This window comes from Mobula hypostoma, chromosome 9, assembly GCF_963921235.1.
Source record: "Mobula hypostoma chromosome 9, sMobHyp1.1, whole genome shotgun sequence".
Classification (NCBI taxonomy): Eukaryota; Metazoa; Chordata; class Chondrichthyes; order Myliobatiformes; family Myliobatidae; genus Mobula; species Mobula hypostoma.
The window spans coordinates 32,518,338-32,543,741 of record NC_086105.1 but is presented as its reverse complement, the minus strand read 5'-3'; the positions used below and the strand labels follow the sequence as shown (position 1 = coordinate 32,543,741).

Below are 25,404 nucleotides of genomic sequence, written 5' to 3'. Positions count from 1 at the left end.
ACCCCTCTCCCTCTATTTTACTCTTGACTCCTCATCTTTCTCCAGTCCTGATGAAGGCTCTCGGCCCAAAACGTCAACTGTACTTTTTTTCCATAAGAGGGTACCTGGCCTGCAGAATTCCTCCAACACTTTGTGTCGCTTAGATTTCCAGCATCTGCGGATTTTCTCTTGCTTATGCTTACTGCATTTCATTCTCAGCTCTCCACAGGCAAGTTCATGCTTTAAAGCCGTCATGCGTATCACAGAATTCTCATTGCAGCACAATTCATGAAAGCTCAATCCACAAGACACATTCTGGTACCAGTTAAGTATAGCATGAGCAATCACATGAATGACATTGTCTCTTCCTCATGCTTTCTTTTCATTTTAGTTACTTATTCTGTGTTGTCGTTAGTACTGCCTGGAGCTAGGGAATGGATTCTTCAATTCTGTATGTGATGTGTTACTCTAACATATGACAGCCCTTTTTGTCAAGGACAACTCTGCACTTATTTAGATGCGAGAGTCTGCAAATGCTGGAAATCTGGAGCTGCACACAAAATGCTAGGTCAGCGGTCCCCAACCACCAAGGAAACGATATGATTTGGCAATAAGAGTCAGCTGCACCTTTCCTCATTCCCTGTCATGCCCACCGTTGAGCTTGAATGCACGCGAGGTCATTACCCGCGCGTCATCCATGTCAGCGCGGGAAGAAGATCAACTCCTCGAGCTTGCAAATGACGGCGGGCTAAAAAGTACGTTTGACATAACATTTCTGCCGGCATTCTGGATCAAAGTCAAGGCTAAGTATCCTGAGATAGCCACAAAAGCACTGAAAACGTTGCTATCTCTGCAAATGAATGCAAAGAAAACTAAATTGCGGAATAGACTGGACATAAGGAACCCCCTTCGTGTATCGCTGTCTCCCATCACTCCTCGACAGGACCGTCTTGTTGCAGGAAAACAAGCCCAGGGCTCCCACTGATTCAGCGATATTGGTGTGTTGCAATGATTTTATATGTTAGTACGAGGAAAATATGTGCTATGTGTTTAATATCCAAACGTTACTTAAAATGTTATGATGCTATTGAGTTACTTATATAACCATATAACAATTACAGCACGGAAACAGGCGATCTCGGCCCTTCTAGTCCGTGCCGAACGCTACTCTCACCTAGTCCCACCGACCTGCACTCAGCCCATAACCCTCCATTCCTTTCCTGTCCATATACCTATTCAATTTTTCTTTAAATGATAATACCAAACCTGCCTCTACCACTTCTACTGGACGTTCATTCAACACTTACTTCAAGCTCCCCTGATAATTGACTTACCGCTATATTCATGTGAGGAAAATATGCACTGTGTGTTTAATATTAAATTCGTTAGATAAACCCTTTTAGAAATGAAATTGAATGTATTACCCACTTATCACCTATATTGCGTTCGTGATTAACACCCCCCCAAACAGAATTGCCAAAAACGATTTGTAGAAAAAAATCAGTACGTACTAATGTGCAGTGGTGCCCGCGCAAGGCTTCATGGTCATTGTAGTCTATCTTGGGGTAAACCCAATGTATTTGACTGCTATTCTTGTTCGTCAGCAACCCTACCACCACCCCCCCACCCCCCCCCCCAGTCGGCCGGTCTGCAAGAATATTGTCAATATGAAACCGGTCCGCAGTGCGAAAAAGGTTAAGGACCTCTGTGCTAGAGAAACTCAGTGGGTCAGGCAGCATCTATGGAAGGAAATGGACAGTCAACATTTTGGCTTGAGACCCTTCTGCAGTTACTTATAAGGCAGCTCAGGCTTTATCTTAATTTCTTGAACTTTTTCTTTCATTCAGGTAACTGGGTGCACCTTTAGTTTCTTGGCCCATTTCCACTCATGCATCAACTTTCCTAACCTCCTCTAACCAGTGTATTACGTGGGATGAGTGGAATCCATCAGTATCCTTGTCCATGTCCTGAAATCCACGTGCAGCATTCCAAAAGCAAAATTAACATCTGTGGGGTTAGAATTCGATGCTGGCATAGAGAAGGAAATGGTATATTTTTCCAAGGAGGCCACTGGAGTGTTAAAAATTTTAAACCCTAATAGTTCTGCAGTGGTCATTTTCTGCCAGCTCTAAAAGGCAATGCTACCCTGTAAACAAGGGTGAAACTTACGTGAGGGTTCCCCTCTTTATCACCCATAACTGGTGAAGCTGCTGCACAAAGTAGGGAGAAGTAAGTAAGAGCCTCTGGTGAATTCACTTCCTGTATTCAGCAACAGATAAAACTCGTGCTCTCTGAAAAATGTGAACATTAATAAAGCTGATGTTCAGTGAAATGTTGAACATACAGTCAAAGTAAATTTACAATTTTGGAATCATCAATGAAAGTAATTTATACACTTAAGAATTGTGCTAACATTCTTTTGACATGTTTTGTTTAGGTCTCTTCCTAAAGCATGTGACACCTGGGAACAGATACTTTTGAACCAGCCAACTGATATGCTGGCATTGAAACTAGCACATGATTCCTATTTTTATCTGGGATATCAGACACAGATGAGAGATTCTATTGCGCGAGTCCTTCCTCACTGGACACCAAAAATTCCACTCTATGGGTAGGTACTTTGTTTTTTGGGATCAGCAAGCACCAAGAGATAAAATTCACCATCGATATCTTCTTAATAGCTTTTCATTCGTGTGGCTTTATTAAACTGTGAGGAAAGATAGAAAGAAATCTCTCAAATATTGTATTTGAAATATAGTTATTTTGGGCTTTTTCAGCAATATCTGTAAATAATAGAAATTGTGCATTGGAAGTTGAGAGAGATGATATCACTTACAGTCACCCCCACCCCCCCCCCCGGTCGTTGAATAACCATTCTTATCTCAGCATCTCTGAGAAGAAAGGATAGCTTTACCCTGTTCAGTGTTCACTTGCAGTCACCTAAAGGGTCAGTTGTTTGGACTGATGCTAACAGCTTCCAAGCAGCCGGCCAACCACATAGCCTGACATTGCAAAAGCTTTGTAGGAAAGAACTACAGCCTAGGCTGCTGGTGCTACTGCACATTGAGGGGCTGGGCCCACATGCAACAACCTGCAAGCAGTTTGCTTTTACAGCATCTGAGACTGAATCATTACTGGCGAGGACGTATTCTTGGCCTCGACAAGGTGAGCTGTAAGCACTCATTTCTGTGGCTACTTCTAAGATTCTCTTCCAAGGGAGAGCGTTGAATTGCTTGATGCAGCGATTATCTTTCATGCAACGTATTTATACTGTTTGTTTTAAGAATAATGTTTATTTTTGGGGAAACAGAACTTGGAATTTTTATAAAGTACCTGAATAAATCCAGAGTTGGCAGGGACAGGACTTGTTAACCATGTAGAAGGGTTCTATAAATAGACCATCAACCATTATAGGCTAGGGTACCACAGTCTGATCTTCTCTTGCCTTGGTGAGACAAGAACTAGTTGGCATAAATTTAAAGTAAAAGGTTTAATAGGAATCTGAGAGGCAGTTTCTTCACGCAGAGGCTGGTCAGTATATGGAACAAACCGCCAGAGGAAGTGGTTGATGTGGTACCTTAACAACATTTAGAAGGTACTTTGACAGATACTTGGGTAGCAAAGGCTGGGGGCCAGTTGCAGGCAAGTGGGATTGGATGAGAATATTGGCCAACGTAGATCAGTTGGGTTGAAGGACCTGTTTCCATGCTGTATAACTCTACAACTCTAAGACTTGATATTAAGAAAAGCTTTGTTTCACAAAGATGATACAAAAATACAGTGGTGGCACTGAAGAATTATCATTACAAGGTTATATGAAAGACACGACCTCCAAGGTCCCAATGCAACTTCTCCAGAGTAGTAAAGACCACTAGGAGAAAAAAAAAGATTGCATCTTTCCAAGGCTGGAGGAAAAAGGCAAAAAGGCAGATTTCTTGCATTGCATGGTAAAGTGCCGTGGACAAGAAGTGAGTGGTGGGGATAGAATCATGAAGGGAATGGCCCCTTTGAAACTGAAAGGGAAGGGGGTGGGCAATATTTATGGTGGTGGAATCTTACTGAAGTTGGGGAAATCACAAAGGATTATCTGTTGAATCTAGTGGTTGGAAGGGTGGAAGGCAAGGACCAGAGAACTCTGTCATTGGTCTAGTCCAGAGGAAGAGAGGGTGAGAGCAAAGATATGGGAAGTAGATGCTGTTCAAGGGCTCTATGTCCAGTATGGCAGAGGGCAAGCCATGGGTCAGGAAGGAGGAAGCCGTTTCAGAGACTTCTGTGTCACTGGAGACAGAGGAACTTGCAGAGGCAGTGCAGGAGAATGTAAAGATACCTGTGGAAGTCTGCATGCTGGCCTCAAACATCTATTGTAAACCACTCTACTGAAGTGGAGGCATAAAGTTAAGAAAGACAAAGTCAGAGGTGTACTATGTGAGTTGAGAGCAGGGTCAAAATTGGCAGAGAAAGTAAGAATATTTTATATGTAATTAGCATTATTTAAATTCAGTGTCATTAATGAAGTTTTGAAAAAATATTGGGATAAATTTTCATCTTCTGGAACACTTAAAAATGAGCAATAACAAGTCATCGGTCACTTTTTCATTTTTCCTAATGTTTTATTGCTATCGTTAACCTGATTTCAGCAAACCTGGAAAAGAAATGTTTGAGTGAGGAACATAACTGTGAGCAATTTATGATATAATAAAGAGGCTATCAGGATTAGTTTACATTGCTTTGTGTCAATAAGCTTTGTATGTTTTCTCAATGTAGCTATTTGAAAGGAATGTACTCGTTTGGGCTGGTGGAGACAAACTTTTACAATCTGGCAGAAAAAACAGCCAAGGAGGTAAGTGATAACTAAATGTCTTTTTATTGTACTACCAACTGTCCAGTTGCTCTTATCATGCCTGTCTCTCAGAGAGAGACAGCTGTGGCAGGTAGTGAAATGAAAGAGAGACTGCACAGTGAGCTGAAACGTCTACTTTTGGACCCACTCTTTATTGGGGTTGAAAGTTTCAGTGGTGAAAAGCATGCCAGTGTACTGATCAGATCTAGGTATTGAAGGCTGGGTGAAGATGAGAGCTGCTATCATGGCAGCTCACAGCTCCTGAAACCTGGGTTCAACCCTGACCTTGAGTGTCATCCCTGTAGAGTTTGCCTGTTCTCCCTGTAATTGTGTGGGTTCCTCGAGCTGCCCTGGTTTCCTCTCACATCCCAAGACACACAGGTTGGTTAGTAAAATTGCCACCAAAGTGTAGCCAATTGGTAGAATATGGCAGGAAGTTGATGGGAAAGTGAGGAAAATAAGTTAGATTAGTGGACGATTTGTGTAAATGAGCATTTTTTTCCCCTTGTTTTCTGACTCTTAATACTGTTATACAATTGTTATGAGTAACACACACAAAGGTGCTGGAGGAACTCAGCAGGTCCGGCAGCATCTGTGGAAAGAAATAACGAGTTGATGTTTTGGTTTGAGACTCATCATCAGGACCCTTAATTCAGTCTCAGTCTGAAATGTGATCTCTTGATTCTCACCAATGTCAAGGAGACCCCCACCAAGAACACCAATGTCGAGAAGACCCCCATCAGGAACACCAATGTCGAGAAGACCCCCATCAGGAACACCAATGTAGAGGAGACCCCCATCAGGAACGCCACCGTAGAGGAGACCCCATCAGGAGTGCCAACGTAGAGGAGACCCCATCAGGAGCGCCAACGTAGAGGAGACCCCATCAGGAGTGCCAACGTAGAGGAGACCCCATCAGGAGCGCCAACGTAGAGGAGACCCCATCAAGAACATCAGGGTAGAGGAGACCCCATCAGCTACACCAGTGTAGAGGAGACCCCCATCAGGAACACCAATGTAGAGGAGACCCCATCAGCTACACCAGCAGTCCCCAACCACCGGGCCGCAGAGCATGCGCTACCGGGCCGCGAGGGAGCGATATGATTTAGTCAGCTGCACCGGTCACGGCCACTGATCAGCCATTACGCATGCGAGGCCATGACCCGTGTGTCATCCATGTCAGGGCGGGAAAGCGATGAAATCCTCGAGCTTGCAAATGACGACGGGCTGAAAAGTATGTTTGAAAAGTATGAAAAGTATGACATAACATCTCTATCGGCATTTTGGATCAAAGTCAAGGCTAAATATCCTGAGATAGCCACGAAAGCACTGAAAACGTTGCTTTCATTTCCAACATTTTTCTGCGAAGCGGAGTTTTCTGCAATGAATGCAACGAAAACTAAACTGCGGAATAGACTGGACATAAGGAATCCCCTTGGAGTATCGTTGTCTCCCATCACCCCTCGATAGGACGGTGTTGTTGCAGGGAAACAAGCCCAGGGCTCCCACTGATTCAGCGATATTGGTGTGTTGCAATGATTTTATATATTCATACGGAGAAAATATGTGCAGTGCGTTTAATATCCAAATATTACTTAAAATGTTATGATGCTAGTGACTTATATAACTGTATAACAATTACAGTATGGAAACAGGCCACCTCTGCCCTTCTAGTTCGTGCCGAACGCTACTCTCACCTAGTCCCGCTGACCTGCACTCAGCCCATAACCCTCCATTCCTTTCCTGTCCAGATACCTATCCAATTTTTTTTTAAATGATCATATCGAACCTGCTTCTGCCATTTCTACTGGAAGTTCGTTCAACACTTCAAGCTCCCCTGATAATTGACTTATCATTATATCCATACGAGGAAAATGTGCGCTGTGTGTTTAATATTAAATTCATTAGATAAACCCTTTTAGAAACAAAATTGAGTGTATTACCGACTTATCACCTATATTCCGGTAGTGATTAACACCCACCCCCACGAACAGAATCGCCAAAAAGGATTTGCTTGGGGGGGGGGGGAGTGAGGAAGAGGAATCGGCAGGTCACGACGCGTATGCGCATTGGTGCCCACGCAAGGCTTCATGGTCATTGTAGTCTATTGGTAAACAACACATTTGACTGCTACTCTTGTTCATTGGCAACACTACCACACCCCCCCCCACCTCCCGGTCGGCCGGTCTGCAAGAATATTGTCAATATTAAACTGGTCCGCAGTGCAAAAAAGGTTGGGGACCCTTGAGCTACACCAATGTAGAGGAGACCTGATCAGGAACACCAATGTAGAGGAGACCCCATCAGGATCGCCAACGTAGAGGAGACCCCATCAGGAACGCCAGCGTAGAAGAGACCCCATCAGGAGCGCCAACGTAGAGGAGACCCCATCAGGAGCGCCAATGTAGAGGAGACCCCATCAGCTACACCAGTGCAGAGGAGACCCCCATCAGGAACACCAATGTAGAGGAGATCCCATCAGCAACACCAATGTAGAGGAGACCCCATCAGCTACACCAGTGTAGAGGAGACCCCCACCAGGAGCACCTTTTCTACCTTGGTGACACCATCATAAATTGGGGGACCACTTTGTCGAGCACTTCCACTCCATCCGCCAAAAACAGAACTTCCTGGTGGGGTGGACAAACATTTTAATTCCGACTCCCATTCCCATTCTGACATGTTTGGCCATGGCCTTCTCTTGTGCCACAGTGAGGCCACCCTCAGGGTGGAGGAGCAACACCTTATATTCCAAAACTCTCAAATTTTCTATATCCTCAATCTGTTGGCATGAATATCGATTTCTTCTTCTGGTTTAAAAAAAAATCCCTCTCCTTCCACTCTTCTTCTGTTCCCTACTCTACCCTCTTACCTCTTCTCACCTACCTATCACCCTCCACCCCCCTCCCCACCCCAGATCCCCTTTCTCCTGTGGTCCACTCTCCTCTCCTATCAGATTCTTTCTTCTCCAGTCCTCTAGCATTCCCACCCGCCTAGCGTCACTTTTCACTCCTTCCCCTCCCTCCACCTAATTATTCTGGCATCTTTCCCCCTTCCTTTCCAATCCTGATGAAGGGTCTTGGCCTGAAACGTTGACTGTTTACTGTGCTGCCCGGCCTGCTGAGTTCCTGCAGCATCTGCTGTGTGTTGTTTTGGATTCCCAGCATCTGCAGACCTCCTCCTCTTTATTATTGGTTTAACGTTTCTTTTTACAGCAAGCTGAACAGGAACCAGGCAGTTAACAAACATTGGTCTTTGCATGATTATGTGCACATCTCACATAATTTTGACTGAAAATTCAGCGGAGTAAAACTTTATTGTTGTAATACGTGACTATGCAAGTTTAACGTAAGTGTGGTCTCAGGAGTAGTTTGGATTGTCTTGTCAAAGAGAGCAGCACTCCACCCCTCTCGACGGGACTACGCATGTAAATTCAACAGCATGCTCACCAAAATGTAAAAATACCTGTTGTGGTGTTGTATACATTAGGATGAACATACAGTACATCTTGCACCAGAAGCCTGTCACTTGTCTATAATCCTGGTATTCTCTGTTTGGAATGAATAGTGGTTACTTTCTTTCACATCCTGTTTTTCCTCCTCCTCCTTTTCCAGGCTGAAGGAATGACATGGGCCTGAGTAAAGAAATGTATTTTTCATTGAAATATGCATGTTGACTCCTCTATATGAAAGGGCATTTTCAGCATGTTTTGCAGGGTTAGAGGTCACCATGCTTCTCTTCCCTTTCTGTGCATAGCAGGCAAGCTACTAATGATGTGGAAGCAAAATCTGCCTAATTGATATGGGTGATCTTGATAGGTTTTCGTTAATATTTAAATAAAGCTTCAGTTTGCTCAACAGATTCTGCTTGTACTGAGAGCAGTGGTGAATGTAACTGCTGGGGTCGTGAGACCTTCACCTCAAACGGTTCAGTTTATTGTCAGGGGAAGTACACAGTACGCAACCTGAAATAATTGTCTTCACAGACGTCCACGAGAAACAGAACCCAGAAATAATGAACGACAGGAAAACGTTAGAACCCCAAAGCCCCTTCTCCCCTCCCCCACGCAAGCTGCAGCATCAATGCAGCAACCTCTCCCCCCACCCCCCGTTTCAGCAAAAAAGTGTCAGTACCCACCACCCACCAGGCAACAGCAAAGCACCCGTGATCTGCAGTCAACAACAACTGTTGTTTTCCCGACAGTTCGACATCCCACAGGCTCTCTCTCTCACAAGGCACAGAGAGACATCCCCCATTTTCACAGCGAAAGGGGAGACTGACAGTCGCTATTACGATATTACAGTCTGCAACGTCGCTTTTCCATACATCCGCTACAGTAAAATCCTGAGGTTCCATCTCCCCCGACTCCTCAGTCAGCAAGAACCGGCCCGAAATCAGTCATCCGCAGGGCCACACCCCTGAAGCATCATCTTCCAACTCGTACCTGGAGAATGTCGGAGAACGGTCAGGCGACGAGCTCCAGGAACAGGAACTCATCAGCTGTTTAAAGAAACAAAAAAAAAAGTTTGAGCACCACTTGCAGATCAGGACCTCGATAGAACCCCACCCACCTTGAAAAGGTAAAAAAAGGAGATGTCAAAGAGAGGAATTAAGCTGTTTTTTCGCAGATGAGCTCAGAGAGACAGCTAATTGGCACCATCTTAACTCTGCCCAGCTAGGGAACATGACACGAAAGGAAATCTACAGTATGAACTGTTATTCTATCTTTTCTCCCCCCTTCAAAGGGATTAGCTTCGAACCCGACTGATGCCTGGTCTGTTCATTCCCTTGCACATGTGCATGAGATGCGTGCAGATGTGGATGGAGGATTAAAGTTTATGGAAGAGACAGAAAAAAACTGGAAGGTAAGCAGCAGAAGTTGAAGCAAAAGTAAGTAAATCCTGATCCAGCTCATAAGTGTAACTCGGGCAGCAAAGTGTTAAGTTAGCACACCGCACCGTGGAATGGAAGGATTTTAGACGAATGCTATTCCTGGAAGGCTATTTTTGTTTATTTGTTTGGTCTTCCCATGGGTCAGCGAGCCGACGGAAAAGCTGTCGACATGGTATTAATGTAGTATGCTTTCTATTATGTACATTGGAAAGGAAAACTTTATGCTTTTCTTTGCAACCAGGTGTCTGATAGCAGGGATAAAACTAATATAGTTACCTCTAAGCAGCTGACCCCGGCATACTGGTTTGGTGAAACTTTATTGTGACATCCTGATCCTGTTGTCATCCAATAACTAATAAAAATCAAACCTGAATAAATAAGACAGTACCAATTTTGTTTAAGTGCTGGTTCAAGATTAATCCTCTCAGAGATGAGAATAGGTGGGCTCTCTTTGCTGTCAGATAACAAATAGCACAAGCAAGGCAGAATATGTCTTTAATTTATGGGAATACATTAACAGCTATTGCCTTTTTAATTTATTCACAGGATTCTGACATGCTTGCTTGCCATAATTACTGGCACTGGGCACTCTACCATATTGAAAAGGTTTGTGTCGTGATGCTCGTCTCTCAAGTGGTGAAAGACCTGGACTTTTGCTTCTCCTGTTAATCATAATCTCACGGTGGAGTCCACTCACTGATTTTCAAGGATGAGGCATAAGAAATAAAAATATTGAATTGGTGAAATAATAAGTGTTTTCTGAAGTTGACTTTTAGATCTGGTCTTGAGGGATAGTTTGAGGTTATAGCTGCACTGCCTCTTGTCTGGGCTGTACAATACTTGAAAGGCTTGATATCTGCAGTAGTTCAATTTATTAAGCTAGTGAGGGGGATTGTTAGTTGCTGGGAAAAAAAAAATGCCAGTCTCCCCACTAGCATAATAAGGGGAGCTACCATGGTCAGTCACGTTCATACTTTCCATTTAGCAACTGGTGTGTTCAAATTCTGCTCCATGTAACATGGGCTGATATTTATGGAGATGAGGTTGGAAATCAGCTGTGGTTTTACTGAGTGACAGAGCAGACCCAAGTAGTCACCTGGCCATTTTTTGCTTCTATTTCTTATTTTTGCTCTTACGGACACCTCAGTTGGGTTTATATCCTTAATCTTCAATAAAATTTACTTCATGTTGGTGTCCTTCCCCTGCAGGGTGAATATGAAGCAGCTCTCACATTCTATGATGACTATGTGAGTATAAACTAATTAAAGAGTCTGTGCAAATACTTTTAGTTCCGAATCCCATTCCTGTTCCTGTTCTGACATGTCAATCCATGGCCTCCTCTTGTATCAAGATGAGGCCACCCTCAGGGTGGAGGAGCAACACCTCATCTTCCATCTGGGTACCCTCCAACCTGATGCTACGAATATCAATTTCTCCTCCCCCACATTCCCCACTCTGACCTTTCACTTCTTCTCACCGGCCTATTACTTACCCCTGGATCCCCTCCTCCTTCCCTTTCTCCTATTGTCCACTCTCCAATCAAATTCCTTCTTCTCCAGCCCTTGACCTTCCCACCCACCTGGCTTCACCTACAACCTTCCAGCTAGCCTCTTTCCCCTCCCCCTACCCTTTTATTCTTGCATCTTCCCTCTTTCCTTCTTCGTCCTGAAGAAGGGTCTCAGCCCGAAAAGTTGACTGTTTACACTTTTTCATTGATGCTGCCTGACCTGCTGAGTTCCTCCAGTATTTTGTGTGTGTGTGTTACTTTATAGCTGGTTTATTTTACAGGGTATATCGCTGTTCTAATCTTTTTACTTAAATATTCACTCAGGATTATGTCCTGCAGTTGGATATTTCAGTAGTCCGTGTGCACTTTTGTTCGAGGTACTGTTCCTTTATCAATGTAAACATTAATGAATTGAATTTATCTGGCACTTTCAGTCTTGGTTTTGTAAAGTACTGAGAAGTTCCATCTGCTTTTCTTGATCTTTGGATCTTTGTATGTGCTTAATGCTGATATATTTAGATGCATGTAATCTAGCAATGTATAAAAACTGTGGCTTAGAAATATTTTTCAGCACGATTTGCAAGGACTAAGGAGCTAATCTGTGCCATTTGGATGAATCCTTGATTGCCAAATCCTGTAGTACTTGAGGACCAAAGTTTTGGCTCTGCTGATCATCCATTACCAATGCACGGTGAATAATATGGTGAAGCCAAGTGTAGAAGCTGTGTGAGTGGTGGAGAAATGGACAAGTGATCTGGAGGTGTTAGAAGGTCTATGAGGAGAACGATGATCAGTAATATGGGTCAGGGAGATGAAAGGAAATGTCCAGTGATCAGAAGTTGGAAGGTTGATAGTAGGATTATCAGACTAAATAGAGGGGCTGTGCCTTAGCAGAGAAAAGGCAGCCAGAAATGACAAGCCTGCAGGAAACATTCAGAGATTGGGAACTGTGGTGAGGGATGGATGTTCAGTGTCCTGAAATCAGACTTTGGAAGTAAGGAGGAAACCAGGGAGAGGACTGGCCAGAGTACCTGGAGGTTTGCCCTAAAGGCAGGGCGGAACTGGAGATCAAGGGTTAAATTAGGGGTATACTGTAGTGATCAAAACCTGTCAGAGATCAGAAATTAGGGGTGGGTTGTCATTGAAAGACCTAGGGATGAAGGGGCATTGGTAGTGGATCAAAGGAGAGCATATGAATTTAAAATAAATCTACTTGGGCCAGGTCCCCAGAGTTAAGCTGACAGTTTCTATTGGAGGCTTTGTTTACGTTACACTGCTGTGAATCTGAAAACATTGCAGATCTGGGAGTCAACAATAATGGTCAGTCTTTGGAATAATATTGTTGGTTTCTGAGCAAAGCTTCCCTGGACCATGTGTTGGAGTGGCAACTGCACCATCAACGCAGGAATGACCTTCATCTTGGGCAGCCTGTCAGATTTTGAGGGTAATACAATTGACCAGGAAATGAATGCTCTCATGTTCCCCTCTGGAAGTAAGAACTTTTCAGAAAGCAGAGAACTCATGAAGAAGCAACTCCAAGCATGACTGGATTTCCAGACCATTGGTCTTTAAAAATTCCATTGCTCTTCATGTGTGACGTCAACCAGTGCATTGCCCCACGATCCCTTGGGCGTTCCTTGTTGATCGATACCTCATCTGCCTGTCTCATGCTTCTCACTTACTTTTCCATCCTGGCCATTTACGCTCTACACTCTCAGTCCTGATTTAGGGTCTCGACTCAAAAGGTAACCACCTCTTTGCCCCCAACAGATGCTGCCTGACCTGCTGAGTTCTTCCAGCAGTTTGCTTTATTGCATCAGATTCAAGCACCTGCCGTCAGCATTAAGCATGTACAAAGGTCAAGAAAAACAGAGGGAACTTCTCAGTACTTTACAAAAATAACAAAAGGGTGAAAGTGCCAGATAAATTTAATTCATCATTGTTTTCATTGATGAAGGACCAGTCCCCCTGAACAAAAAGTGCACACGGGCTACTGAGCTGCCCTTTGTTGCTGTTTATTTCAAGAACTCTCTTCAGAGACAATTGTTGCAACTATTATTTTCCATTTTGAATCCTACAGTGCCATTGTTGGTATTCATTTGCAATTTCCCAGGTTTTTATTGGATTGGGAGAATCAGCTGACAAATCCAAAGAATAGGACATCAACCTGATTGAACTTTAACCTGTTTTTCTCTCCACTGATGCCATCTATTCTATTGAGTATTTGCAGCATTTCTGTTTGATTCCAGCAAAATTATCAAAAAGTTAGGGGTGGATTCAAGTTCTTGGAAACTAATTTAGTAGTTAGGTACTTCACCCTTACATATTTTATCACAAGAATGAAAATTTAATGAAATTATAGCTGCTTAAATACATTCACTAAGATTTCTTATTTCTTTAATCAGTTTCAGGAGAATGATTTCTGTAGGTGAGGTTTAATCACAGCTGTCACTGGTGTCACTGATGTCCACACATGATTGTGTTTTCTTTCCCTAGATTCTGTTATTTGTTTCTTCAGTTTTCTTTGTGTAGACCACTTTCTGTGATGCTTTGATGTAGATTTCCAAAAGCTGTTTCACGTCTGGATCAATGCTGGACATAGTGGATGCATGCTCTATGTTGTTTCGCCTCCAAATGGAAGGTAAGTCAGCGACACAAAAAGTGTATTCATGTGTTTTAATCTGTACATCCATTCAGTATTCTGATCTTATCTGCAGGGCTATCTACCACCCCCAAACTAATTCCAAATGTTTTGTTACCCTGTATCATGTACAGTGGCATGCAAAAGTTTGGGCACCCAGGTCGAAATTTCTGTTACTGTGAATAGTTAAGTGAGTAGAAGATGAACTGATCTTCAAAAGTCATAAAGTTAAAGATGAAACATTCTTTTCAACATTTTAAGCAAGATTAGTGTATTAGTTTTGTTTTGTACAATTTTAGAGTGGAAAAAAAGGAAAGGAGCACCATACAAAAGTTTGGGCACCCCAAGAGATTTGAGCTCTGAGATAACTTTTACCAAGGTCTCAGACCTTAATTAGCTTGTTAGGGCTATGGCTTGTTCACAGTCATCATTAGGAAAGGCCAGGTGATGCAAATTTTAAAGCTTTATAAATACCCTGACTCCTCAAACCTTGTCCCAACAATCAGCAGCCATGGGCTCCTCTAAGCAGCTGCCTAGCACTCTGAAAATTAAAATAAATGATGCCCACAAAGCAGGAGAAGGCTGTAAGGAGATAGCAAAACATTTTCAGGCAGCCGTTTCCTCAGTTCGTAATGTAATTAAGAAATGGCAGTTAACAGGAACGGTGGAGGTCAAGTTGAGGTCTGGAAGACCAAGGAAACTTTCGGAGAGAACTGCTCGTAGGATTGCTAGAAAGGCAAATCAAAGCCCCCGTTTGATGCAAAAGACCTTCAGGAAGATTTACCAGACTTTGGAGTGTTGGTGCACTGTTCTACTGTGCAGACACCTGCACAAATATGACCTTCATGGAACAGTCATCAGAAGAAAACCTTCCCTGCGTCCTCACCACAAAATTCAGCATCAGAAGTTTGCAAAGGACCATCTAAACAAGCCTGATGCATTTTGGAAACATGTCCTGAAGTCTGATGAAGTTAAAATATAACTTTTTGGCCGCAATCAGCAAAGGCACATTTGGAGAAAAAAGGTGCAGAATTTCATGAAAAGAGCACCTCTCCAACTGTTAAGCACGGGGGTGGATTGATCATGCTTTGGGCTTGTGTTGCAGCCAGTGGCACGGGGAACATTTCACTGGTAGAGGGAAGAATGAATTCAATTAAATACCAGCAAATTCTGGAAGCAAACATCACACCGCCTGTTTAAAAAAAAACTGAAGATGAAAAGAGGATGGCTACTACAACAGGATAATGATCCTAAACACACCTCAAAATCCACAATGGACTACCTCAAGAGGCGCAAGCTGAAGGTTTTGCCATGGCTGTCACAGTCCCCCGACCTAAACATCATCGAAAATCTGTGGATATACCTCAAAAGAGCAGTGCATGCAAGACTGCCCAAGAATCTCACAGAACTAGAAGCCTTTTACAAGGAAGAATGGGTGAAAATCTCCCAAACAATAATTGAAAGACTCTTAGCTGGCTACAGAAAGCGTTTACAAGCTGTGATACTTGCCAAAGGGGGTGTTACTAAGTACTGACCATGCAGGGTGCCCAAACTTTTGCTTCGGGCCCTTTTCCTTCTTTGTTATTTTGAAACTGTAAAAGATGGAAATAAAAAAGTAATCTTGCTTAAAATATTAAAGAAATGTCACCGTTAACTTTATGCCTTTTGGAAATCAGGTCATCTTTTACTCACTTAGCTATTCACAGTAACAGAAATTTTGACTGGGGTACCCAAACTTTTGCATGCCACTGTATATGGTGTGCACCCAGTTTCCACTTTGAGTTACTATTTGCAGCTGTGTCTTTAGTCATCGAAATCCCACTTTTCATCTTTATTCCTTAATCCCTGCATCTCCTTATTCTTCCTTTACCTTTGCAGATGAAACTATTCTTTCATAGGTGTAAGAGTACATCCTGTTGTCTCTCAAATCTGCTGCACCATTCACTGAGATTATTGCTGGCTCTGTTGTCTATTTTATCAGATTCCCATATTCTCTGAACGCACGGAGAAATGAGTGATTTCAGTATGGAGCGCACTGAGTGATTAAACAATCAACATTTTTCTGAGCTCAAGAATTGCGCAGTTTTACAACTTCCTGCTGAGAGGGATATCGCACTTCGATTCTAAATTGCTGACTCCTTGTCTTGAAAGCCAAGATGGTAGATGCTGGAAAACAGTGTAATGGTACTGGTGCTTCATGCATGCTGAGACCTGGGCGGTGGCAGGGAGTTCAGTAGGCTTACAGCCTTGGGGGAAGAAATGCTTTCCCATTTTAACAGTTCTTGTCCTATTGTTACAGTACCTCCCACCTGATGGTAGAGTGGTGTAGGTGGGGGGGAGGGTCAAGGAGGTCGTTGGACAGATGGGAGGGATCATTGTCCGTGCTAAGGGCACAGTGTGTACAGTGTTCCTGATAAATACCTCTGCTAGTTGGAAGAGAGACCTCGGTGATCCTCTCAGCTCTCCTTACAGCCCTTTGTAGGAATTTATTTCTCTATTTAGTGATACAGCTCGGAGCAGGCCCTTCTGGCCCTTCGAGTCACACTGCCCCAGAAACCCTGCAACCCTGATTAACCCTGCAACCCTGATTAACCCTTTGTGACTCTTGCTTCGGCTAGCAGCTTAATATAGAGGGTGATAGCACCCGGCCCAGCCAAATCCCGTGTGGGTGGATGCTGCGCGATGTGTCCCCTGTTACAGATCAGTACCCTGAAATAACAAACAGTACACGATATGTGATTAAACGATTGAGCTTTATAATTCTTACTTTGACTACACAGTTGGTAAAGAAAACAAAATAAAATAAAAAGGGCCCATTCTCATGAAAGAGTCTAATGTGCAAATGTTGGAGCTCACTGATAAGGCCATTCGTCCACCATCGACCTCCTCTGATCGTCACTGACCTTCGGACCCTCGCTCCAAGTCCATTCCGTCCGGCGGTGTACCAACTCTCTCCATTCACATCTTCTCTCCTCATCTCTCCCCAGCTAAAGACTGCGAAAGTCTCTCTTCCAGACTCACAGGAAAGAACAACATTTCCCTCATTGGATAGCCCCCGCATTCCAGACCCCGTTATCTCTAGTCGTAACCCAAACATTGCTGCTACAGAGAAACCATTACATGAGCTGTGAAACCTTACAGCGTGTTACACCTAACCTAATCACTGGACAGTTTACAGTGACCAGTTAACCTACCTGGTACGTCTTTGGACTGTGGGAGGAAACTGGAGTGCCGGGGAAAACCCACACATTCCACAGGCTCCTTACAGAGCGATGCCGGAATTGAGCTCAAGTTCCGGAACACCCTGAACTGACATGGCATTACAGTAACTGCTAGGCTGCCGTGGTGCCGAACTTGATCTGCCACAGCAGTTCCTGTACCAGGTGGTTACACAGCAGGTCAGAACACTCTCGGAGGTGCTCTGTTATTCTCTCTACAAGTGCTGCGAGTCCTGTTGATTTATGCTGCTTGACCTGCAGAACATCACCAGCATTTTCTGCTTTTTAGTTCTTTAACCAGAAAGACTAGATCTAGTCTCTTCATAGATGAAACTACCTCTTAGCATCCACTTTGGCAATTCGTCTGAGAACCTTGCGTGTTTTAATGAGATTTCCTTAAGTTAGGCCACATCAACTAAATATCTCATCCTATGCCAATCCCAGACATCTCACCTCTCCCGGAAGTTCCGGGAGTCTCCCCCATATTGATAGCGGCTCCCTGATGCCCGCAAATTATATACAATATCCCGAAAATCGATTTTTTTCCAGAGGGAGAGGGAGAGCGAGCATCCTGATTGGTCTCTCTTCATGCTAAGTAGACCTATCAGTGTTCTCTGTGGGTGGGCTTTACAGTCGACCTCAAAAATAATGACAGTGCTGCTTGCTGCACTGTTTGCAACAGTGACTTTTCTATTGCCCATGGTGGATTAAAATGTAAAAGACATCTTGAGGTGAGTTTAACAGGTGTCATTCTTTCATTAGCACAGCTGATGTTATTTAAACTAGCTGGCTGGCTGCTAAGGAGCTACTCTATTGATGTCCTACGTGATGAAGACAAACTCCCTGTAGACTTGCTTAAATTTGTAATAGAATAAACATGATAATATAATATAAGTACATATTTTAATGTCATGTTTTTTACATATACCCAACTTGGTTTACAGATTAGACAAAATCACTAAACAAAGTATTACATACACCCTTGGAGGTCGACCGGGGGTGGGGGTATATGGGTTTGTGGGGGGCGGGGGTGCTACCTCCCTGAAATGAGTTTTTGCAGGGTGGGATGTCTGCAATCCTGCATCCCTGCCTTCATTCTGGAAAACCTGCTTTGAGCTCCCTTTATTCTTCCTCAGACAATGTAACCAAAACTGCACAGACAACTCCAGATGATGTCTCTCAAGGGCCTTGTGCAGCTGTAATAAGACATCCTTGCTTTTGCATTCGGAGCCCATTTCAGTGGTGGCCAGCACATCATTTGCCTTCCTAATTACATTCTGAGTTGGAACACTTCCGTCAGTAACTGATGTACAAGGATATCCAGGTTTCATTGCACCATCCTCTTTTCCAGTCTCTTGCCATTCATATAATAATTAGTCTTTATGTTTTAAGAAATAAAAGGATAACCTCATGTTTGTTCATTGTAATACTAATTTGACCTCCCCCCACCCTTCCCTCGCACAACCTTGTAACATGGAATGTTACTTTACATTCCTTCATCCAAGTCACTGATATACATTGCCCTAACACTGATTATTTCTCACTACCTGACACCCAGAAAAAGGCCAATTTATCCTCAGGAGCCTGGAGTGATCAGTGTGATGTCCAGGAGAAACTTGCAATCAGTCAGGAAAAGAAATGTAAATAGTGGCAGAGGGTCAAATTTAAAATTAGGAAATATTTAATATTAAAATATTTGATACGAGAACAAATGGTTAGAGTTGGGGACTACAGGAAGTGGACACACCACTGAATTTGTTCTTTCCATTGTCCACATGCAACAATACTAACAGTCACATAATTAAGCACTTACTGAGAGTCAAGAAACCAGTCTAGTTCTTTATTTTATTGACTATGCGCTCTTCCACAGGTATTTCTGTTGGCCATCGTTGGAAAGAACTTGTCAAAGTTACCAAGAATCACAGCAAGGATCACATTCTCATCTTCAATGATGCCCATATCCTCATGTCCCTTCTTGGAGCTAATGACAATGAGACAGCAGCTCAAGTCATCTCATCATTGCAAGAACTCTCCCAGTAAGCATTCTTTGAGCATCTAATGGATTAAGAGAATGTTTGCCTATTTGTCTACAGGAAGACAAGATGGCAAACTTGTCTACAGGTTATCTTGTCTACAGGCATATTAAAAGATAGAAAGGGGAAATACAGAAAACAACAACTTAAAAATAACATTATTGCAATTTTCTACCCTCTCAAGCTATTGCAGTCTAAAGAGATGTGACTTTAACTTCTTTTTAAAAATATTTTTTTGGATGTCCTTATTGCATCTTCCTGAGACTTGGAGGAGGAACTGCACAAGGATGTTGCCTTTCCTGGGATAAAATTGAACACCATGACACAGATTGCTTGCATTGGAATGCTCAGGAACTAGAATGGTCTTGGCAGTTTCAATGTGGATATGGTGCTAACACAATGCATGATTCAGATAACATTCTAGACTGGCACCACCCAACTGTCACTCAATGATCATCTCTGACAATTGTGTAGGACTTCCTATACTAATATCATGATCACCAAAACCAGTCAGAGCTATGGCATTTTATAGTGATTCACCTCAAAGCCTTTCAGGTGTCTGCAAAGTACAAGTCAGGAATGTGAAAGAATGCTTTGCACTTGATTGTGCAGCTCCAGCCACTGACACTGACGAAGACAATAGACAATAGGTGCAGGAGCAGGCCATTCAGCCTTTCGAGCCAGCACCCACCATTCACTGTGATCATGGCTGATCATCCACAATCAGTACCCTTTTCCTGCCTTCTCCCCATATCCTTTCACTCCGCTATCTTTAAGAGCTCAATCTAACTCTTTTTTGAAAGAATCCAGAGAATTGGCCTCCACTGCCTTCTGAGGCAGAGCGTTCCACAGAACCACAACCCTCTGTGTGGAAAAAGTGTTTCCTCAACTCAGTTCTAAATGGTCTACCCCTTATTCTTAAACTGTGGCCTCTGGTTCTGGACTCCCCCAACATCGGGAACATGTTTCCTGCCTCTAGCGTGTCCAATCCCTTAATAATCTTATATGTTTCAATCAGATCCCCTCTCATCCTTCTAAGTTCCAATGTATACAACCCCGGTCACTCCAATCTTTCAACATATGACAGTCCCGCCATCCCGGGAATTAACCTCGTGAACCTACGCTGCACTCCCTCAATAGCTAGAATGTCCTTCCTCAAACTTGAAGCTTCGAACCATCCAGGGTATACAGTCTAACTTCACATATTCATTCCCTCTGTCAACAGTGTACTGCCATGTGTAACATCTACAAAAAGCATTAAAGTTACTCATATAAAAACTTAGAACTTCCCAAACCTGTGACCTCAGCACCAAAGGCAGCTGATGTGCGGGAACATCATCAGGTTCCTCTCTGATGCTTACAGTCTGTCTAACTTAAAGCTCACTAGGTGTGAACTCTGTAACTCTCTGCCCAACAACCCAGATGGATTATCTTAAGTACAAAACTGCTGCTGCTGCTGTAGTTCAATAACGTGGGTCATTACCAACTTCCTCAGGGGAATAAGCAATGGGCAACAGTGATGAGCAGAGATGTCCAGATCACAAAACATAAATCAAGTTCTTACAAAGATTAAACATCTGCTTATATCTATTTCTGAAAAGGCATAACTTCATATTAAAAAGGAAATTAATTTCAATTGCCATCCGGCATGAGGCCGTAACTGAGTAGAACAAAGTTCAGAAGTAGAAAACTGATAGTTTTATTTTTAATTTTCAGAAGTCCCGGTGAAAACTGTCAGTACCAGCTTTGTCAAGATTTGGGACTTCCTCTCTGTCAAGCAATAATGGAATTTTCAAGCGGAAATTACAGTCACACTGTAGATCTGTTAAACCCAGTTCGTTACCAAATCCAGAAGATTGGTGGTAGTAACGCACAGGTACTTCAGGATAATTGTCACAATGAAATCCAACTCTGATGATAATGCTAGATCGATATGTCACTGGGCATGCTCGAGATTAGTCTTCTCAAATAAGACCAATGCGTCTATGGGAATAGGGCATTATGCTCCTCAAATCTGTTCCAACTCTTGGCAAGATAACATATGTTCTGGAGCCATTCCTTTAAAATTATCTTCTTTCTTGCAGAGAGATCTCTTTAATCTGTTGCTGATCAATGCCGGTTTAAAATCGGACAACAAGTTTCACAAGAAGCTAGCTCGGTATGTGCCACCATACATTATATTTTCAGAATCAGGTGTAATATCACTGGCATATCTTGTTTTGTGGCAGCTGTATAGTTATTTTGAAGGTGTCCTTGATGCTGAGGAGGTTAGTGCCCATGATGGAGCTGGTTGAATTTACAATTTTCTGCAGTTTTTTCCAAATCTGTGCAGTGGCCCCGCCATACCAGATGGTGATGCAGCCAGTTAGAATGCTCTCCATGTTGTATTTGTAGAAATAGTGAGTTTCATTGGTGAAATACCGAGCCTCTTCAAAATCCTTATGAAATATAGCTGCTGTCATGCCTTTTTTGTAATTGCTTCAATATGTTGGGCCCAGGATAGATTTTCAGAGATGTTGACACCCAGGCACTTGAAACTGCTCACCCTTTCCACTGCTCCTCCATCAATGAAGACAGGAGTGTATTCCCTTGATTTCCCCATCCTGAAGACTATAATCAATTTGTTGGTCTTACCGACATAGAGTGCAAGGTTGTTGTTGCGACACCACTCAACCAGCTGATCTGTCTTGCTTCTGTACGCCTCATCACCATCTGGAGTTCTGCCATTGTAAATTTGTGTCATTGACAAATTTACAGCTGGTGCTTGAGCTATGCCTAGCCAAAACCAGAAGACATAGGAGCAAAATTAGGCCATTCAGCCCCTTCAGTCTGCTCTGCCAATCCATCACGACTGATCCCGAATGCCAGTCAACCCATACACCTGCCTTCTTGCCATAGCCTTCGATGCCCTGACTAATCAGGAAACATCAACTTTTGCCTTAAAAATACCCACGTTCTTGGCCTTCACTGCAGTCTGTGGCAGAGCGTTACACAGATTCATTGCTCTCTGGCTAAAAAAAAATTCCTCACCTCTGTTCTAAAGGTTGCCCCTCAATTTTGAGGCTATGCCCTCTAGTTCTGGATACCCCCACCAGAGGAAGCAACCTCTCCACATCAATTCTTTTCAACATTCGGTAGGTTTCAGTGAGATCCCCCCGCATTCTTCTAATTTCCAGTGAGTACAGGCCCAAAGCTGACAAACGCTGCTCATATATTAACCCTTTCATTCCCAGAATAATCCTCGTGAACCTCCTCTGGACTCTCTCCAACGATAACACACCCTTTCTGAGATATGGGGCCTAAAACTGTTGACAGTACTCCAAGTGCGGCCTGACTAGTTTCTTATAAAGTCTCAGCATTATCTCCTTGCTTTTATATTCTATTCCCTTTGAAATAAATGGCAACATTGCATTTGCCTTCTTTACCACAGACTCAACCTGTAAATTAACCTTCTGCACAACGACTCCTAAGTCCCTTGGCATCTCTGATGTTTGAACAGTCTCCCCATTTAGATAAGTCCGCACTATTGTTCCTTTTACCAAAATGCATTATTGACAGGTAGGAGGAAAGGATGAAATTACCAATCAGTTATCAAGGTGGACTGCAATGCAGCTAATTAGAATGAACAATTATTATTTCACATCAAGCAAGTTTAATATGACATCCACTATATTTTTATGTTTATATATGTTCTGTGATACAACGTTCCAGTAAGGTACTCCTTGTATCTGCAGTGCCTGCACTAGCAACAATAATAACCCAAAGCATTTTATCTGGTGAATTGGAAACAAAGTCCTACAACTAGATGGCTATTGAATGAACCTAAGACCATGCAGCAACAGAGCAAAGAGGCACCTTACAATTCCTTTGGTAGAGCTGTAAATCCACTGTAAGGATTTTAAATCTGTGATATTTTAATATCCATACTTTAGTCTCTTCAGGTTATTAGTTTGCCTATTTCCATTGAAGTTGTAACATTGAGTGAAAACTGCATCTTTACAATCAGATGGTAATCCTGCTGATACTCTAAAACTAGATGGAGAGGAATTTCAGTCAATCAGTGCATTCACACACTCATCTCCCATACCTGAACAGATGAGGAATGCTAAAGGTTCTCAAATAACCCATAATCATGACTCTTTCAAGGAAGAAGTCGAGAATGATTGAGGTAACTATAGATGGGCCATCATGCTGTCTGCTCCAGAAAGGCTTCTCGTCAAGCCCTTGCATAACCACCTCATCACAGTTGCCAGAATGTTGCTTCCTGAATCACAGTGTGGTGAACAGAATAATGTTCACTTTGTTCATACCCCTGAAATACAGGGAACAGGATTAACTGCTATTCATAGCTGTTTTGCTCTCATAAACATTTTAGGCTACGTCAGTTAAGAGGGACTGTGGAGCAGCCTTCTGAATTGGTTGTCTGCTGAAACCTGGCCCCATCTTACATCAACTACAAAGCAGCATTCATAATCATGACTACCCTACATTGCTTTGAGTGTTCTGGGAAGCAATATGGTGTATGTTCAGTTAACTGAAGAATAGAAATCAGTACAATTGTTTTCAGAGAAGAAGCAATTGTCATGGTAATATTGGCCCTGCTGGTGAAATGACTATCCCTTGGTAGAGGCAAGGAAGGCATTGGTGAATTTTATCATCATTTTATGCATTTACCTAGAGGTGACTCTTGATATGGAAAGTGATTCATGTTTTTCATTTGTTACAAGGTACAAAGTTTGTAATACGGTGCAGAATGGGCTGGTTGGTAGAAGAACTCTGTCATAAAGCTTTTGATTGTAAGATCGTCCCTCTCATTTGTTTCTGTGAACGCAAGATCAAAGGCACAGAAATACGTCTCTATTTTAGTTATCTCTTTACAACTTGCAAATTGTGTTATTAACCAATGAGTCCATAAGAGAACCATTCTCACCAAAGAGTGCTGTAGATCAAAGTTGCATCATCTCCCAACATTTTCTCAATCTTTCTTACTGAAGTATTTCTTATTATCTCCAACAAAGCTTCTGGGTGAGAAGAGCTTAATGTTAAAATTAACCTGCAGCTACATTACACAGTATGCAGATGATGCTTGTGTTTGCATATTCTTAGACACTGAACTCCAAGCTATTTTTAATTTGTAACCATTGACCTCTTGTGTTTCACTCCAGCTTGCCAATCTTGCACTTAGGACAAATTACTTTTCCAACTGAAACAATTTTTTTTTCTGGATCTGTTGATTCATACACACAAGCAGACTGTTGGAACAATGGATTTGCATTTAGTGGCTGTCAAAGAATAATAATATTAAAAGTCCAAATTATAGAAATTGTGTCTATCCTTAAAGCTATCTAATTTTCAGGAAAAGCAGATAAAACCCTTATGTCCCGAAATTATCCTAGGGAAAATAAGTAGCACTTGCTGTACACTTTTACTTTTTTAGTGATGATACTTTTCAGGAAAAAAAACATGTTAATACATTTATGATTCCATTTGGTAATTTCAAAGATTTTACATTGATATTGTAGATACGTAGAAATTGTATTATCACGATTGTCACTGGACTTTCTAACTGCTTTATTGTTAACATTTCAATTTTCCTTCTAACGACAGGTGTTTGCTGATGGAGCGAGATGCCCTGAGACCAAACTCTCAAATGACTGAAAGACTTATTCGCAAAGCTACAGCGTTGCACTATGTAGAGTAAATCAGGATATGTGCAACAACATAGAAGAGGATAGATTAGTTTGCCATAATTGAAATCTGTCAGCAATTATTGATTATTATTATGCAGAAGATGAGAGAAGGGAATGGCGGTATAGGGAAGGAAAAGGAAGACTATGAAGAGATAACAAGAGGGAATACAGGAATGGTGTAAATGGGGAGCTGGAAAGAGAAAAGAATATTGGGAAAGGAAGAAGCAAGTGGACAAAGATGCATGGATTGGGAAAGTGGGGTTGGGGAAGAAAAACGCAAACAACAGGAATTCTGCAGATGCCGGAAATTCAAGCAACACGCATAAAAGTTGCTGGTGAACGCAGCAGGCCAGGCAGCATCTCTAGGAAGAGATGCAGTTGATGTTTCAGGCCGAGACCCTTCGTCAGGACGAAGACCCTTCCTGACGAAGGGTCTCGGCTTGAAACGTCGACTGCACCTCTTCCTAAAGATGCTGCCTGGCCTGCTGCGTTCACCAGCAACTTTTATGTGTGTTGGGGAAGAAAACTCTGGTTAATACTTTGGAATGAAGAGTGGGAGACTAATTCTAAATTTTCTTAGTACAGGGGTAGGGAATTCTATGG

The 25,404-nt window shown here is 42.6% G+C and overlaps 1 protein-coding gene across 2 annotated transcripts in view; it reads left to right on the top strand.

The window, feature by feature from the left end:
* The window catches only part of ttc38 (tetratricopeptide repeat domain 38), a 45,688-nt gene extending 20,547 nt beyond the window's left edge, over positions 1 to 25,141 (top strand). The window contains exons 5-15 of one of the 2 annotated variants that reach the window (XM_063058021.1): positions 2,417 to 2,590; positions 4,744 to 4,819; positions 9,565 to 9,684; positions 10,259 to 10,318; positions 10,921 to 10,959; positions 13,779 to 13,860; positions 18,949 to 19,114; positions 20,828 to 20,987; positions 21,196 to 21,269; positions 23,839 to 23,907; positions 24,719 to 25,141. In XM_063058021.1, the coding sequence (XP_062914091.1) occupies positions 2,417 to 2,590; positions 4,744 to 4,819; positions 9,565 to 9,684; positions 10,259 to 10,318; positions 10,921 to 10,959; positions 13,779 to 13,860; positions 18,949 to 19,114; positions 20,828 to 20,987; positions 21,196 to 21,269; positions 23,839 to 23,896 (1,009 nt within the window). In that variant the 3' untranslated portion in view covers positions 23,897 to 23,907; positions 24,719 to 25,141. The remainder of the gene's footprint in view (positions 1 to 2,416; positions 2,591 to 4,743; positions 4,820 to 9,564; positions 9,685 to 10,258; positions 10,319 to 10,920; positions 10,960 to 13,778; positions 13,861 to 18,948; positions 19,115 to 20,827; positions 20,988 to 21,195; positions 21,270 to 23,838; positions 23,908 to 24,718) is intronic. The other variant, XM_063058020.1, reaches the window with a different exon arrangement.
* Positions 25,142 to 25,404: the final 263 nt, after the last annotated feature.